Here is a 16802-nt window from a genome sequence, read left to right on the forward strand (position 1 = left end):
GTGTCGTTGCTGCGTGTTGCTGCAGCCGGCGTGTCGTTGCTGCGTGTTGCTGCAGCCGGCGTGTCGTTGCTGCGTGTTGCTGCAGCCGGCGTGTTGTTGCTGCAGCCAGCGTGTTGTTGCTGTAGCCGGCGTGTTGTTGCTGCAGCCGGCGTGTTGTTGCTGCAGCCGGCGTGTTGTTGCTGCAGCCAGCGTGTTGTTGCTGTAGCCGGGGTGTTGTTGCTGCAGCCGGCGTGTTGTTGCTGCAGCCAGCGTGTTGCTGCAGCCGGCGTGTTGTTGCTGCAGCCAGCGTGTTGTTGCTGTAGCCGGCGTGTTGTTGCTGCAGCCGGCGTGTTGTTGCTGCAGCCGGCGTGTTGTTGCTGCAGCCAGCGTGTTGTTGCTGCGCGTTTCCGCCCTCAGCTGCAGCGGTGATTTACACCGCGGAGGGTGAGGTCGGTCCCGGCCCGCAGGTGTTCCCGGAGGAAACGGTCCAGCACAGAGGATGGGACCGTCTCCTCCGTGCAGGTGGTGTTTTCCTTTAAAAGGCCGGACCTTTAGGAGCTGCTGAGCTCTGGATCAGAGGCTCCTCTCTACTGGCTTTAATGTGAGGGAGACTTTTACTAGACCACGAATTTAAATGTTCGCCAGATCCAGACGAGGAAATGCCTTCATCTCCAAAAGTTATTCTCTGGACCCGTTTATGCTTACATCCAACCTGTTATCCCTCCGTTCATCCATCCAATCATTCCCCCATCCATTTTTCCATCCCTCCATTCTTCAGTACTTTCATCCATTCATTTGTCCATCTGTCCATCCAACCAACTATCCATCCATCATCCATCCTTCATTTTTGCAGTTCTTTCCGGTTCCATACTTAAAAAATGAAAAAAAACAACACAAACAATCGATTAAGAATCATGACTTAAGGATTCTGTGTTTTGATTTTAGCTTGGAAGACGTGACAGAACCGCATGCGTGCGTGTGTGCGTGCGTGCGTGTGTGTGTGCATCAACACCAATTAAACCCATGTGTTTGTCTGAAGCTGTGGGAGTTGCAGCTCACATCCGGTTCAAATCTCCATCAAGAATCTGCTGTTCCTTTTCTCCTCCTTTCATCACTGCAACCGTTTCAATCTAAATATCCTCAAGATGTTACTCCACTCCTCCAGCCCCCATCACTCTCTCCGCTTCCTGTAAATATTCAGCGGCTGTCATGTATAATACAGGTCGGCTTCTTCTGCTGCAAAATGTACGTAGTCTGCTTTCAAATGGGCGTGGAGGAGAAGAGTAAATTTGTGCCACATGTATAACACAAGACTTGCAGCATGTATCTGGGTCCGTTTCTGTGTTTTTATTGATTTAAAGGAGAAAAGAAGCGCCTGCAGCAGTAATGGAAACTTGTTTCAGCACTACATCACTGCTGAAAACGACAGGCCGCGCCCTGCAGGAAGGAGCAGGAGATTTGCTTTTCCCTCCCCTCTTTCCAAGCCGCCATTTGTTGTTGTCATGGCCTGTTGTCTCCCCTGAATCCTGTGAATGTGAGGTGCCATTAAAAATGCATACCTTAGATATTGGGAGCTAAAGAGTGAGGGGATTTATTTTTGAATTCATCTCAGGGTGCATTTTTCTGTCCAGATTGAAGGGAGGCAGTGGATCCATGCATGCTTAAATGTGATATTTTACACAGTTTTGTTCTTCCATTTGGTTCTCAGTTGCTTTTAAAAACAATCCAAGCGTTTAAATGAAGACACCCAGACAGTTTTTGGCATTAAGTTTAAAGTTTTTTGGTGTCTAGAAAAATGAACCATTTCAAAAGCCTTCCAAATGTTAGGACAAATTACATGCGCACTGCGCCGTTACCTAGCAACCCCGGTAGAGTTCCACTCATCACCTAGCAACCCCAGCAGAATTCCAGCACATTTGATCAGCTGGTTTTCCCTCTGTGTGCCCTGTACAATGGCTTCTGGAAAAGACGAGTATATAGTTGTTAACTTATCATCCAGAAACTACTTAATTCATTCCTTTTGGTTGTGCAGGAAGCTCCACTTCTGCTTTTCATAGATGTACGGTTGCATAATCGCAAATCTATTTGCAGCCATTTTCTTGAGTTGGATTTATTTGGAGAAAAGTGATAAGAGGCCCTAAAACATCTCACTCTGAAAGGAGGCCATAACAGGCAGAACTGACCAGACTAACATTTCATGATCTGAGAATAATTTTGTGCAGAAACATGTAATGAACATGTTTTGAATAGACCATAGATCTATCCTAACCTGTTCAAGGAGGTATAATAGGTCACACTTAAAGCTAAATCTGCCATTTGTCTTTAAATGAGAAATCTACTTTTATTCCAAGCAGCTCTGACTCACATTTTCTAACATGAGTCAGGAAAGTAAATTGTCCGTTTTCTTCCTAGATTCTTTCAGCTCTAATTTAACTTTAGACTTTGTACTTGTTCTGTTAATGTCTTTGGAGAGGAGTAACTGTCTGATAACCATCTGGATGCTACCTGTCCTTCTCAGTGGCTGCTGAGTCAGCAGAGCTGCAACCATATTTCTGTCAGGACCTGATAACCATCTGACATGCGTCTGCTGGCTTCAGCTTGGTTTATGGTTCGTTTTCCTTCAGATCCATGCATAGCCTGCAGCTCCGTCTGCATGCATGACCTCAGTCACTGAGAGCAATTAAACCTCTACATCAGTCTGTAGTTGAATCCCAGGAATGCTGGCAGGAAAATCCTTTGTTTTACCTTTTCATATTGCGTTAGTGCATCCAAACAATTAAGACTTAATAATCGTCAATTAATGGTTTATTAGATTTAAATTAATTCTTGTCAGTTAACTAATAATGTTTGCTTAGGTCTTTTTCAGTGTTGTAGTTTGGTCTCCAACCAGCAGAGGGCACCACAGGCCACCCTTAAGTGGGTCCAGTTGACAAGGAAACAAAGGTGGCAGCGCTATGCCAGAACGGGAAAGAGAAACGGTCTAAACAGAGTCCAGTTTGTGATGAAAAATTTATTTCATGTGGTTCTGTTCATAAATATAAACACTCAACAAGCTCCTTAAGTTCTCTTAGCTTAAGAAGCTTCTATTTTGTTATGTTTTATAAATTATTTAAGCTTAATCATGTGAGAAAACCACAATTTTATGTTTTACCTGGTCAGTACTTAAAACAACTGACACAAAATAATGTTAAAATTTAACACTGTTTCTTTTGAAATTCCCATCATTTCATGAAAAAGCAGTCAGCCTCGTGTTACAAGAGAAAACTCTGGTTTGTAAGAAAATGGCCGCTTATGAAATTAGCAGATCAATAAGATTGACTCATTAATCAATAACTTGCATCCCTGTATGAACATTGGTGTTGATTTATTGTTGATGCTCCTGCCGCTCTTACACAACCAGGCTAAATGAAAAACGCTCCGTCTTGTTAAGTCGCCACTCGACCCAAATTAGCAGAAGATGAGAGGAAGAACTGCCAGCTGAGTCTGTCTGAATCAACAGGAAGTTATTTTACTGTTGAAATGCGACTCTTACAATGACTTGTGCTCTTCTGAAAGGTTGCTATGGAAACGTATTAGCATTACGCTGCTGTAAATTCACTGTGAACTGCTGTCTGTCTTGGCTACAGATGATGAGTCGTTTTTAGACGTAGAAATCTGGAATAAACTCTTTTTTGGATCCCGGGCTTTTGTTAGCTTTGCTAGGTTGCTTGCTAGTTGACTATGTGTTTATGCCATTTTCTCAGTGACTTCACTGCTGTGTCTCCAAACATGTTTCTAAAATTGGTTCTAACTATCATGACCTGAACACATCTCTTTCCCCAAACCTCCTGTTAACATCTGTTACACTTTTTTCCTTTATGTGAAATAAATAAGATAAATTCTTATACAGACATGCAGCATTCTGTGTATGCGCTTATGTTTTCTACAGTTCCTCCTTCCACTTAATTTTCCATGAACGTATCCATAGACAAAGTTTTTTATATATTTTAAATGCAAAATGTACATTTATATTTTGTTTGGCTTAATTACTTTTCAGAATATTGTTTTTTCCAGCTAGCCTTTTTGAGTTCATATACTTCAGTTAAGTATATGAACTTAACTGAATGATAAATTGATTACAAAATTTGTTTGATTATTTCAGTTATGATTAATCACAATACAAATTGTTTTTGAGTTGATTTTGTTTTTGTTTGGTTTTGTTATTTGCAAAAACCTATTTGAACATTTTTGGGATAAAAGAGATAAAAGATTTTTTTTCTTTTTCTGCTTCCTTTCCTCTTATTTATTTGTATATTTTTATTTTCTATGTAATTGTTTTTTAATGATTTTTTACCATTTGATCAATTATTTTTGTCCAAGTTGCATGTAATAATAAAATGCCCTGAGATCAGATTTTTTGTTTCCAAACTATAATCATCAAAAGGAAGAGGAAAAATCCAACTATGTATAATGAATTGAGAGTTTATCTGGTTCCCTTTGCTCTCTCAGTCTCTTTGAGCTTCGTAACCAAATAATCACTTATGAACCCGGTTCTGCAGCTGTTCTGGCTCGTTTCTCACTCTGGGTTCTGTTTCTCCTCCCTGCAGGTCATGAGCAGCCGCTTCCTGCCGTACGAGTCCATCGTGACAGACGCTGTCCTCAGCCTGGACGAGGACACCGTGTTGTCCACCACAGAGGTAACTCCTCACCACAGCCGCCATCTTTCCGTTCGGCTACCTGCAGATCAAACACCTTTATTAAGTTTCCTTGAACATGTCAGTGTAGATGTATACAAAACATGTTCACTACGTTTTTTGCTCAAAATCGTATAATGAGATTTTAGTTTGTTCAGTTCTGCCTATTTTGAGCTGATTTCATAATGGGTTGTTTTAAGGCGTCTTGTCACTTTAAATCCAAATAAGCTGTTTCTGGCCACGCCCCCAACTCAATGTTTACACTCAGCAAACAGATACGCAATTATACAACCGTACATCTTTAAAAGCTTAAATGGAGCTTCTTTCACAACCAACATGGCTACAGCAACAACAAATAAATCACATGTGCTTTTTAGTTAGCTTCATGTGAGCTCTGTGAAGATGTGCACTGTACGTACAAAAAAATCATTTTCTGGATCTATTTATTGTATTTCTACTTAATTTTATCTGTAGGTACTTTATTGATATACAGTTGTTTATATTTTTGGATTTTTTTTTAGATATTTTTATATTCAGTGGTGTATATATGGGCTGACTATTCAGGTGATCAAATTGTTCTGGAACTCAACTTGGGTTGCTAGGTGACGGGCAGGGGTTGCTAGGTGACGGGCAGTGCTTGCTGATTTGTGACTTAGGTTTTTGAAATGACTCATTTTCCAGACACCATCTTTAACTTTTTGCCAAAAAACAGCAGGGTGGGTTTTTTAAGTGCTTTTAGAGTGGTAAGTGGTTTTAGAATCAGTTGAGACCCAAACAGAAGTATAAAAATGTGCAAAATGTGAGTTTTGCCTAATAGACAATCTTTATTCTGGTTTTATTTATAAATCTCTTGTCTTACTTTCACTTCTGTTCAGTTTTTTGTCTGTTGGAAACCCATCTTGTCCGCTTGCCTAATTGGGAGCAGCAGTGATTTTGTTTGTTTCTGTTTGTTCCACATGCTGTGGAAAAGTGTACCAGGATCATTCCTGGGTTTGGTGTTTATGTGTGTTTTTTTTTTTTTCTTAAAACTGGGGACGAGTTCTGGCGCAGCACCATGGGAAGCCAGATGCTGCTTTGAAGAGCGCAGAATTAGATCTCATAAAAAGGCTGCTGGTGCGGATCAAGATGGCAGAGCCGAGGGAGGCAGGAATCCATCACCCAAAACTAATTCCACCTGTGTTCCTCCCATGAAGATAGCTGAGCACAAACTGTTCTCCGTAGGTTTTAGAAGTCGCAGCTTTAATGTCAGCTCAGAGGAAAACTTTTTCTTCACCGCGACGCTTTTGGGCTTTCATCTAAACAAAGTCTTTCTTTTTATCCTCCTGTTTACTCCAGAGTTTTATGTGAGGCGCAGTGGAGGGGACTGGGCCCATTTTTGCTTTTGTTTCAGAAAGATAACCTCAGTAATCAAACGAATTATGAGAGAAAAACAATCCAAACCTATAAATGAGAGAGTATTCGTCCCCCTTAAAGGCAGGAACTGACATCACTTTGGAGATTTTTGTCCCAGTTTTCTTTGCTTATGATGGATTAAATTCACCTTAAAAAGTTAAAAATATTTTTTTTAAAGAAATAAAAGTCTTAACCACTTTATCCATGATGCTTCTTACCTTTACGAACTTCATTAAATGATGCAGCCCTCCTACCTGTTTGGTTCCCTGATCAGTGTTTTTCCCGTTTCCTAGCAACAAGGGGTGACTCAATTTACCACAAACCTCCCTACAAGCTTTAATTTAACCCTTAATATGTATCACTTTATGTTTTACTTCTTGAATCAGATAACTGAAATTAAATAATTTCTACTGTGGATAGTTAAGTAATTGCTTAAAGTCACAGTTCATACTGCTGCTTGAAGTCCTTGAGTTTCAATTAGGTGTTTTCAAGTTTTGGAAAGTCCTTGATATCCATGTAAAGTCATTGAAAGTGCTTTATTTTCAAACTTCAGTTTTGTAATAAAGATTAATTTAATGTTTGAATAAAAGCCTACATTTCAAAAGCATTATTTACAGGTGAAACCAGTTAGTTTTATACACCCAATAAAAAGACACACAAAACTTTTATTTCTCACTGTCTGAAGTAAAATCAGACTAAACTTCTTCAGTTTTAGGTTCGTTAGAATTACAAAAATTATTTCTATTTGGTGAATTCCAAAAAACCTAACAATTTTTTTTTTATTATTTGTTTTGTAACTTTAAGTATTTAATTTGAGCATTAAGATCATTTACTCACAATTTGTGGGTGTTATTTGTGTTTTTTCTCATAGCAGTCGGGTACATGATGTGCGAGAGACATTACAAAACACAAGTTTAATTTACGTACAATGTTGAATATTATCACAAGACGTTAACTAATACATCATATAATAGTGAATTGAAATAGTTTGTTTTTTTTATTAATTTGTAAGGTGTGGTGCTGGAAAAGATTGAAAACGTACTAAAAAGTGCCTGTATTTTTACTGAAAAGTGTACCAACCCTGCATAAATCTGTTTGGGGGTTTTTCTCATGATATTGACGGTAAATTCTCTCCTTGTTACCGTTTTGTCCAGGTGGACTTTGCTTTCACCGTCTGGCAGAGTTTCCCGGAGCGGATCGTGGGTTATCCGGCCCGCAGCCACTTCTGGGACAGCAACAAGGAGCGCTGGGGCTACACCTCCAAATGGACCAACGACTACTCTATGGTTCTGACCGGCGCCGCCATGTTCCACAGGTAGGTTTTAAGTAAATGGTACATAATATAAGTGGGAACGTCTACAGACGAAGTAGGCTTTTGCACAGGAAGACGTTTCTCAAAAGCCGCATTTGATTGGACAAAACTAACGTCCGTCATTCGACGTTTTCTTTTACTAAATAGTTTACTTCTACGGATTCGGATTTTTAATAATTTGTTATTTTTCAGTTTCGTTTTATGGGCTCGCTAATGTAATCCAGGATATCAGAAGACTTCAGGGTTGGTTACACTTAGATACTAAGACGACAGGCAGGTTGCGTTAGCTGGCCCGACATTAGCAGTGTCTTCTTAACGTCTCCTCCCGCCCCTCTTAACAGAACATCCGGTTATATTTCAAAATAAGAGCATCAACATAAATCGGTAGCGATTTTTAAGAAATGTTCATATCTTGCTACTCTAAAACAAAGAAATAGTTTTTCTTCCTAAATGATGTAAAACTGTGTCAGAAAACTTTGTGTGATTGCTCCACTTAGATGTAATAACAGCAGACAGATTGTGTTAGCCGTTCAGACGTTAGCGGCGTCTCCATAACGTCTCCTTCCGCCTCTTAACAGGGTACGTCCGATTACATTTCAAAATAAGAGCATCAATATAAATCCCGCAGTTTTACAGTAGCGACTTCTCAGAAATGAGAGTAAGAAGAGGATGTTGATATCTTTTCATTACATTAAAAACAAAAGCCGTTATTGTTACTGAAATAATGTGGATAAATGTATATTGAAAACACAAAAAAAGTTACTTAAATTGGTTTTTGAGACAAAGAAATTGTACTCTTAGCTTCTTTTTTTCTCATTCAACTTTTTAAAGCAGTCACCATAGATGATTTCTGCAAGTTTCTGAAATATTTCTGTTGCTGGAAGTAGCCAATCAGTCAATCTTTAGCCAGTCTGTAGAAACGCCCACTTTGAGTCTGCAGAGAATCCCCTCCAGCTCGTCTCCGTTTTGATGGAGCGCTTTGAAGCAGTGATCTGCAGTTCATAAAGTAGATGTGATGTTCAGTGGAGCACAGCCTCAGGAAACCAGGGTTTTGACACCGACTGCGTTTTAAAATAAAAGTCAATTTGTCTTGAACGCAGAGCTCTGTAGCTCCTACATGAGGCTCAGCTGATGTCCTGTCAGCTTTAATATGGCTTCAGTCTGCTGGTAGGAGGATGCCACATCAGGCCGGAGTCAGCCAGTCAGCACCGCCTAATCACTACTAATACGGCTCTCATCACGCTGGAGTAGAAGCATCATTCAGGAAATATAATATGGAAGACGCTCGTCTCTCCAGATCCCACCACTTACTCCCTGTCCTGTTCTCTAAAAGTGTCTTCTAGCCATCTATCCATTCATCCTTCCATCTGTCAGCCCAGGTTAGCTCTCACCACTATAACTGTTGCTGAACGATAAATTGTCCCATACGTTATTGTGATAAACAATACTATTGTTTTGTTATGCTATGTAAAAGTAACTGAGTAAATGTAACTAGTTACTACCCAACTCTGCTTTAGAGGCTAAATGAAGCTAAATGTACCAATTTTTTAAATCCGATTGTCAGTAGCCGCCATATTTAAATCCCAAATAGAGTAACTCTGTTCTGTAATCTCAGCGTAATCCTAATCCAGCTCCCGTCTCTTAGGTACTACCACTTCCTGTACACCCACTACCTGCCCAGCAGCCTGAAGAACATGGTGGACCAGCTGGCCAACTGCGAGGACATCCTGATGAACTTCCTGGTGTCGGCCGTCACCAAGCTGCCGCCCATCAAGATCACACAGAAGAAGCAGTACAAGGAGACCATGATGGGGCAGGTGGGGAGGAACCAAAATAACTTTATTATTACTAATAGACCATGATGGGGCAGGTGGGGAGGAACCAAAATAACTTTATTATTACTAATAGACCATGATGGGGCAGGTGGGGAGGAACCAAAATAACTTTATTATCATCACTAATGCAGTAAATCATGAAGCTTGTAGCGTTGGACCAGAACCTGTATTATGTTGATTTTCTTCCTTCTTCTGAGCCGTGACTCATCTTGCAGCCATTGTTTCCTTTGAGCTGCACCCAGCTCTCCCTGCTTCTCAACAGCTTGATTTATAACGCTGTACTTTAGCTAGGCCCCTGGGGGCCGCAGGACAAAAGCTCAGAAACAAGGGAAACGACGTCCAGATTCCCAAAACCAAAAACACGAAGTGGCCGATGATTGATGGAGAAGCTTGTTGCTCCTCTGATGGTTTTCCCGTCTCTGCAGACGGAGCCTGAATCAGAAGTTGAAATGTTAGACGAATCGTTCCAGAGAAATAAAACAGAAGAGCCCGTCTGCTTCCATTCATAAAATCAGAGCTCATCATCATGGATCAAACATGATTTAGTAGGTCTGAACCGTTAGCTTTAATCGCTGTTTATCCAGTATTTAAAGCGTTTTTATCCATCTGTCCTTCAGTTGAGTTCCTGACAGGATTCCCACGTTTTTCATTCTTTAAATCTCAGACTCCTCCGTCTGTCTAAGTCTCAATAATCTGCACTGTTTAGATAAAGCAAGTTTATTTATTTAGCAACATTCATACACAAATACTTCAGAAAACATCAAAGTATGAACATAAAAGGGACAAATATTTCAAATAGCTCATTAATCAGATCCTTTGATGAAAAGCTGCTGTAAATAGAAAATGTTTTCCGACATAAAAATGCAACACAGGGGAAAAAAACCTATTTAAGTCTCAGGACCGACCAAACTGAAAAGACTGAGGCTATTTTCCAGAAATGATGGTAAATGAAGAGGTTTGCTGTGTTTCAGCCGTTGTTTACGTCCTGATTTAACGCCTCTGGCTTCTTCTGCAGCAGAACTATGATGGAAAAGTTGGCAAAGGTGCAACATCTCCTGTTTATAACAAATTAGATTTATTGTGTGGGTTAAAAAATCACAACTGGGACATTCAGACATTCATGACAGTCAGATCTGGGTTACATTTACCTAAATGTAAGTAGATCTCTGAAAACCTGCATGACTCTAACTGTAAGTCATGTTTTATAAATGTGTGTTTCCTCCTGCAGTCTTCTCGGGCGTCCCGCTGGGCCGACCCGGACCACTTCGCCCAGCGGCAGACCTGCATGAACAAGTTCGCCAGCTGGTTTGGCGCCATGCCGCTCGTCCACTCCCAGGTGAGGCTGGACCCCGTGCTCTTCAAGGACCAGGTCTCCATCCTCCGCAAAAAATACAGGGACATCGAGAGGCTCTGACAGGACCGCCGCCCCCTCGGGGGAGACTCCACGCAGGGGGAGGCGCGCGACAGAGACTCCGTGGAGAGCCGGCGGAGCAGCCGCACCACGGCCGGGTGGACGGGGAGAGACGGCGCTCCGTCTTCCACTCAGCACATCGCCAATGACCACAGCGCCGCCGCCGCTGCTCCCCGGACCTGATCCGGACGGGAATCAGGAGGAAACAGAAACAATGCAAACAGAGACACAAACAGAACTGGATGTTTCACACGGCGCGCACTACTGACGACTAAAGACGAGAAGAAACTGGGTTAGAATATTTTTTTGTACGAGGAAAAACCCTGGAGGACGTCGACTTTCCTGCTTTCTCCGCACATGTGCAGGATGGTAGAGAGGGGAGGGGCGTTTGAGCGTTCCTCGCCCGCATCAGGACATGAAACCGGACCCGACAGATCCGGCTCCTGTAGGTAGAAGCTGCTCGCACACAGAGCTTTGGTTTAGTTTGCTGGTGTTCGCCCGACACACCGGAGAGTCGGTCTCCCATCACCTGCTCTTCAAATTAAATTAAACTGATTTCAAAGAGATCAATAAGTGGATCCAGAGGTCAAAGGTCAATAAACCTGGAAAAATCAAATGGAATATGGAGTCGGTTAACTGTGCTACTACGTTTGTGCCGTTATAATTTTTAAGATTTAAAAAAAAGAAGGTCACCAGAGGTCAACCTGCCCAAGGTGACCCATTATGCTTCCTTGAACTGGTCAGTGGCCTATACAAAACATTGTTTCCTGTCACTTTAAATCCAGATAAGCTCCTGATAGCCACGCCCCCGAAGCTCAATGCCTCCATTACAGACTTTGTCAATATTCTGTTAATGTTGGAAAAACAAAAATTTGCAATTTAAAATCCCGTGTGAATAAGTTTGTCATGACACTCATGTGTCCACTGCAGTTTTCCAAATTAAAAAAATGTCCTAGCAGCAAAACATTTTAATCGACAACGGGATTGTTTTGTAATTGGTGTTTTTCCATTAAGCAAATTAATTTTTGATGTGTCAAAATGTGCAATTCTACAACCGTACATCTTTGAAAATCAGAAAGGCGCCTCCTGCACAACCAACAAGAATGCAATTAGTGATTTCTTGACGGAAGGTCAATAACAAAGCACTTGTTTTCTCATTTTTCCAGCAGCCATTGTACAGCGCATACAGCGGTCAGACCAGCTGAACAAACCTGATAGAGTTCAGTTTTGGTTGCTAAGTAACGGAGTTCCGTTTTGGTTGCTAGGTGACGGGGCAGCGTCTGCATTCCGTAGGTTTTTAAAATGGCTGAGTTTGATTCTTTTAAGCACTTTGGCTGATATTAGAAGCAGTAGAAATCCTGATGGAAGTAGAAAAGGTTAATTTTGCATAATAATCAGTAAAACTGATAACAGTTGCGCCATGTTTTGTGCAGCTAAAAAAAAATGGCAGCACATTTGATACCAAATTTTCTTGATTTTTGTAAATATTTGACCTTGAATGACCTCTGGAAATATTTATCTCTTTAAAATGATCGCAGCTCAAGTGTTTTACACCAGTTTAATTTGATTTGAAGGTGAGGGATCCGGCCTGGCGCCGGTTCCGTCCGGCCCTCGGCTCGTTCCTCCAGGCCGGGACGTCGTCTCGTTTCGTGACCCATTTTCCTCTCATTTCCGTCTCTCGGTGCGTTCGTAGCGCTGAACCCTGGCTGCTCGCAGCAGAGAACAAACCCAAACCTTTTCTTGCATGAACACGATCCTAATGGAGTAAAGATTAATTTTTCATTTGACCGCCATATTTTCTGTTTTTAATCGGTGCCATTCTGCCTTCGCTGTTTGCTGCGCATCAAGCTGCCTAAGCGCCATTTTTCCTTTTTCTTTCCCCTCCACATATCAGACGACCTCGGCAGTTTGATTAAAACGTTTTCCCCTCCGTTCGTCAGGCCTCAGCTAAGAGAGAAGAGCTGGTGGTGAAGCATCACGTGTGACCCGCAAACATTCACCTGAAAACTCAGTCCTACCGGGTTCGATCGGTTCCTTGAACAACAGTCACATTTTATCTGCTTTTTTTATTTTATCGCTGCAAAAGCTTTTTTTTACAACTCTCAGCATATCATATCATCTTTTTTTCTACCGTTTTGTACTTGTTTTATCTGTTTAATCCAGAGTGTTGGGCCATTAAGCAGAATCTGGGTTCAACGTACATCTGGTTCTGGTTTCATCCGATACATCTGGATCCGGATCAAGTCTTAAATGTCTCAAGAGAACTGCAACCAGAACAAACAGTGCCTTGTGAAAGTATCAGCTGGCTTTGATGTATTTTATATGACCAAACACAAAGTAGTACATAATTTTAAAGTTTAAAACAGAGGGCCTAACATTTATGAGCAATCTGAAAAGTGCGGCATGTTTTTTTTAAATACATTTTTTATTCAGCCACACTCGATCACCTGTGACTGCAAGCCTGTTGGGCTTTTCTACCAACTTTACACATCTAGAGCTTCCCTCTCAGTGCTGAGCAGAGGTAACCCAACAGCATGATACTGCCACCATGTTTCACAATGCAAATGTGCTCATTGTAGCCAAAAATGTTTATGGCCTCAGAAGAGCAGAAGACATTCTGTCATATTTGGCAGATTTTTTGTGAATTGTAAATAGATTCTCTGTTACCATAATGAGACTCTAAACTTTAAAGCAGGAAGTAGAACGTAAACCACACCCACTTTACATTTTTGACCAATCGCACCATATTTGTTGAAAACTACCTAACTTTGCTTTAAGGTTCTTCACATCTTCACATTTACATTCACATTTAAATTAAATAAAAACACAGGCGGACTGAAGGAAACTGGCTGCTTTATTCAGGCATGCCGCACTTATCAGATTTTTTATTTAATAAATAACTTAGAAATATGAATAATTGTGATTGTTTAGTAGTCATTTGAACTTCTACAATGTTCTGGTCATTCAAGACATGACAGCTACGATTGGTATTAATAGCTTAATTTATAGAATTGTAAGATTTTTTTATCCATATTTTGACTCAGTTGGAATGAATGGAAAACCTCATTCTGCCAAAAAAAAAAAAAACGCTTTGTCACAGCTAACTATTTCCACATTCTGTCAGTTTAAAATCTAGTGATAAACTTTGGCTATTTGCTAGTGTTAGCCACTGTTCTGAAATTAGCATTTTAGCTTTTATCCGAGTAAAAGCTAATTGGAGTATGCTATTTTAGGTCAACATGCTAGTGTTAGCCTACATGCTATCATTGTAGCTTTTTGCACACTAGGTAAGGTACTATGAAATACAGTAGTTAGCAGCACTCACCTGTTAGCATATTAGCTAAAAACACTAGCACATAACACACTTCTCTGACTTCACTATTAACTTTAGCTCATTACGCTCAGTAGTAGTACCACAATAGTTTGTGGTACCATTAAAGTGACGATAAGTACTACTTATTGCTCTTTGTAGCTGTTTAACAGCAATCATAGTCACACAAATACACATTTTAAAAAGTATACTAAACATTTATAAGTGCTTGTTCAGGACAGCAGTCCAGGGTTTCCCCAGAAAAGCCCGGGGTTCTGGGTGTCGGGTCAGTTGTTCATCCAGCGGCTCGTCGTGTTTTTCAGTTAAAAGTTGACAGGAAATTTGAAAATATCACTTGGTAATGATGTGTTACTGGAAGATTTAAGTTTAGCACCTGAACACCAACTATAAAGTCTTAAAAAAGGGAGTCATTAAAAAAAAACTGAAATAAATGCTGCTTAGCCTGACGGGGGCAAGAGTAAAGCCTGGTGGCCCGCCAGGCTTATAATACACTGAGGGAAACCCTGCAGTCACATAAAGACGTGTTTTATATCACTAAACTGATCACACTAACTGCACTTAATCATATCTTCAAATGTATTGATACACGTATTGAACAGTGGAGGAAATTGTAAAACAGTTCAGTTTTAGGGGTTTTAAACTTTAATAATTTGAATTTTTTGCGAGAATAAATCAGATTTAACGATAAATGAGCAACGTTCTAATTTCTAAAACTTTCTGGGATTTTTTCGTTGAGTTAAAATTTTTACTTGTTTTTTTTTTTTATATATATATATATATATACTATTTGTTCTTTGCAGGGCATTTCACAGTTATGAGCTACTTTGTGTTGGTTTATTGATCCCATTGAACGATGACAGGATACTTTTCCAAAGCACTGTGTTGGACCTGAGCACATCAGTCCTGCGTCTCTGAGGGGAGCAGCTGATATTTGTTCGGTTTATTTCCTCCTGTCCGGGCCCGTCCCCGGGCCCGTCGGCCCGTCTCATCCGTCACACGCAAACGGAAAACTTTCAGACTCATCGCCGCAGCTCTAATCTCACAAAAACATCCCCGCTAATCTAGATTTGGGCCGTCTCGGTTCTCTGCGGGAGTCAAATCATGAAGTCCCGGCACGGATTCGGAGGCAGCTGGGTCGCTCCAGATGGTTCATTACGGTAATGGTTCTGATCCGAGTGTGACGGAGCAAAGTGAGGGGAAAACTCCTCATCCCACCGGAGAGCTCGGCTGCAGCGTCTGGGTTTTATTTTCGTCTTTCTGTTCAAAACCGGACTCTGAGTCTGTTCCTGATTTGTGCCTTTTATCAACAGGATCCCAAACGTTTAAACACTGGAGGAGTCGCAGCTTCACTCACAAACACACACAGCTGTATTGTTTTCGTGTTGGACACCGTTACCGTGGTGACGATGTGCGACAGCTTCCTGTTGATGTGTGAGGGAATCGGTGAAGCCCGGCTGTCCTGATGCCTTTTCCTCCCTGTAACTAAGAGAAGACTTTTATAGAGGCCACAAATTAAATAGATAAATGACCATTTTGTAAGAATGATTTATAATAAAAAATAAACTCATATTTGATTATAGCTGAGCGTCTGCAGTTTGTTTCTGATCGATCAGCAGAGGTGGAACCACAGCCGGGTGGAAACTACCTACATTTACTTCAGTATCGCTTTTGAAAACACAAGTACTTTTACTTTTACTCGAGTAATTTTACTATGATGCATCTCAACTCGAGTAAAATTTCTGGTTTTTCTACCCACTGAATGAAAAGCAAACAGGTTTTCACCAAAATTTCACCGGACAGTTTTGTCAAACTGTTTCATAAGTAAAGTTTCATAAGTTTTTTTATTGACAAAAACTGATTTGGAAATATTTTCCTGATTTCTTTTGTCATTTTCATCCTTAAAATGCTAAAAATTCCTCTGACCTTTACATTTTGGTCCATCTGAGTTGGTAGTTTAAATGATTAATAAATCGATCAGTTTCTCAGTACTTCACTTGACTTTTTACCAAATACGTTTTTACTTGAGTAATTTGTTGGACGGATACTTTTTACATTTACTAGAGTAAAATTATGTTGAAGTCGTGCTCCTCTTCAGTAGTAGTGCAGTTTATGGTTTTTCTACTCACTGAGCGATATCTGACACGTTTTCTCAAACTGAGGTTCTCGGACCGCTGGTGGTCCGCGGGTGTCACCTGGCGGTCCGCCTGTAAATGACGATTTCCTGTGACGTTAGCTCAAAGTGTTAAACATCTTAATGCGTCGCTACGATTGTGGTCACTCGAAAGAAAAACTCCTACCAACCCTAATTCTCATCAAATTTAAAATTATTAATCCCAAAGGGAGATTAAATGTTTTAACTGAATAATTCAGATTATTTTTAATTTTTGGACTGGTGCTGGATGTTTGCAGGAATCAAACTAATTCCAGTTCTCTTGTGAAGTTATACTGTGGTATTGGTTTTAGAAATACAAAATATTTAATCTTTCAACACTTCAAAATGTCCATCAGTGGCAGAACTTTGAGACAATTAAAGAATTATTTCAAATCAGAAGAACAGCTCACATCAGATCTTTGCCCTCAAAACATTTTTTTCTAACAATTTCTCAAATTTTAGTATTATTGTGTCTTTATTCTGCTAATATGATTTTATTCTAGTAATTGCAACTACATTAAAAAATCTGATACCAAAAATGGATTTGCTGCTGCTGATTTCTGCCTGATTGAATCTTTTGGTTTAATCCTGGAAGAACCAAACATTTCCAGATAATCTGCAGAGAAGCATCGATAAAAGCTTTTCTCTCTCTCTCTCGTTTTATTTGCGCCGCTGAGTGTTTTTGCATGAACGGCCCGGCGGCCGACCTGTGGCTCA

General features: G+C 40.5%; 1 protein-coding gene and 1 long non-coding RNA gene across 2 annotated transcripts in view; both read left to right on the forward strand.

The window, feature by feature from the left end:
• LOC106964918 (exostosin-1b-like) overlaps positions 1-10693 on the forward strand; it is a 93161-nt gene extending 82468 nt beyond the window's left edge. The window contains exons 9-12 of the mRNA XM_015060705.1: positions 4566-4655; positions 7199-7359; positions 9002-9173; positions 10420-10693. Coding sequence (XP_014916191.1) covers positions 4566-4655; positions 7199-7359; positions 9002-9173; positions 10420-10605 — 609 coding nt within the window. The 3' untranslated portion in view covers positions 10606-10693. The remainder of the gene's footprint in view (positions 1-4565; positions 4656-7198; positions 7360-9001; positions 9174-10419) is intronic.
• A 55-nt stretch (positions 10694-10748) lies between these two features.
• LOC106964919 (uncharacterized) lies at positions 10749-15512 on the forward strand. Its single transcript, XR_001428524.1, has 2 exons — positions 10749-11047; positions 15244-15512. It is a non-coding gene; the product is annotated as an uncharacterized LOC106964919 (long non-coding RNA).
• Positions 15513-16802: the final 1290 nt, after the last annotated feature.

The sequence above is a fragment of the Poecilia latipinna genome, unplaced genomic scaffold (genome assembly GCF_001443285.1).
Source record: "Poecilia latipinna isolate Pla-1442-1.1 unplaced genomic scaffold, P_latipinna-1.0 Scaffold1736, whole genome shotgun sequence".
Lineage (NCBI taxonomy): Eukaryota > Metazoa > Chordata > Actinopteri > Cyprinodontiformes > Poeciliidae > Poecilia > Poecilia latipinna.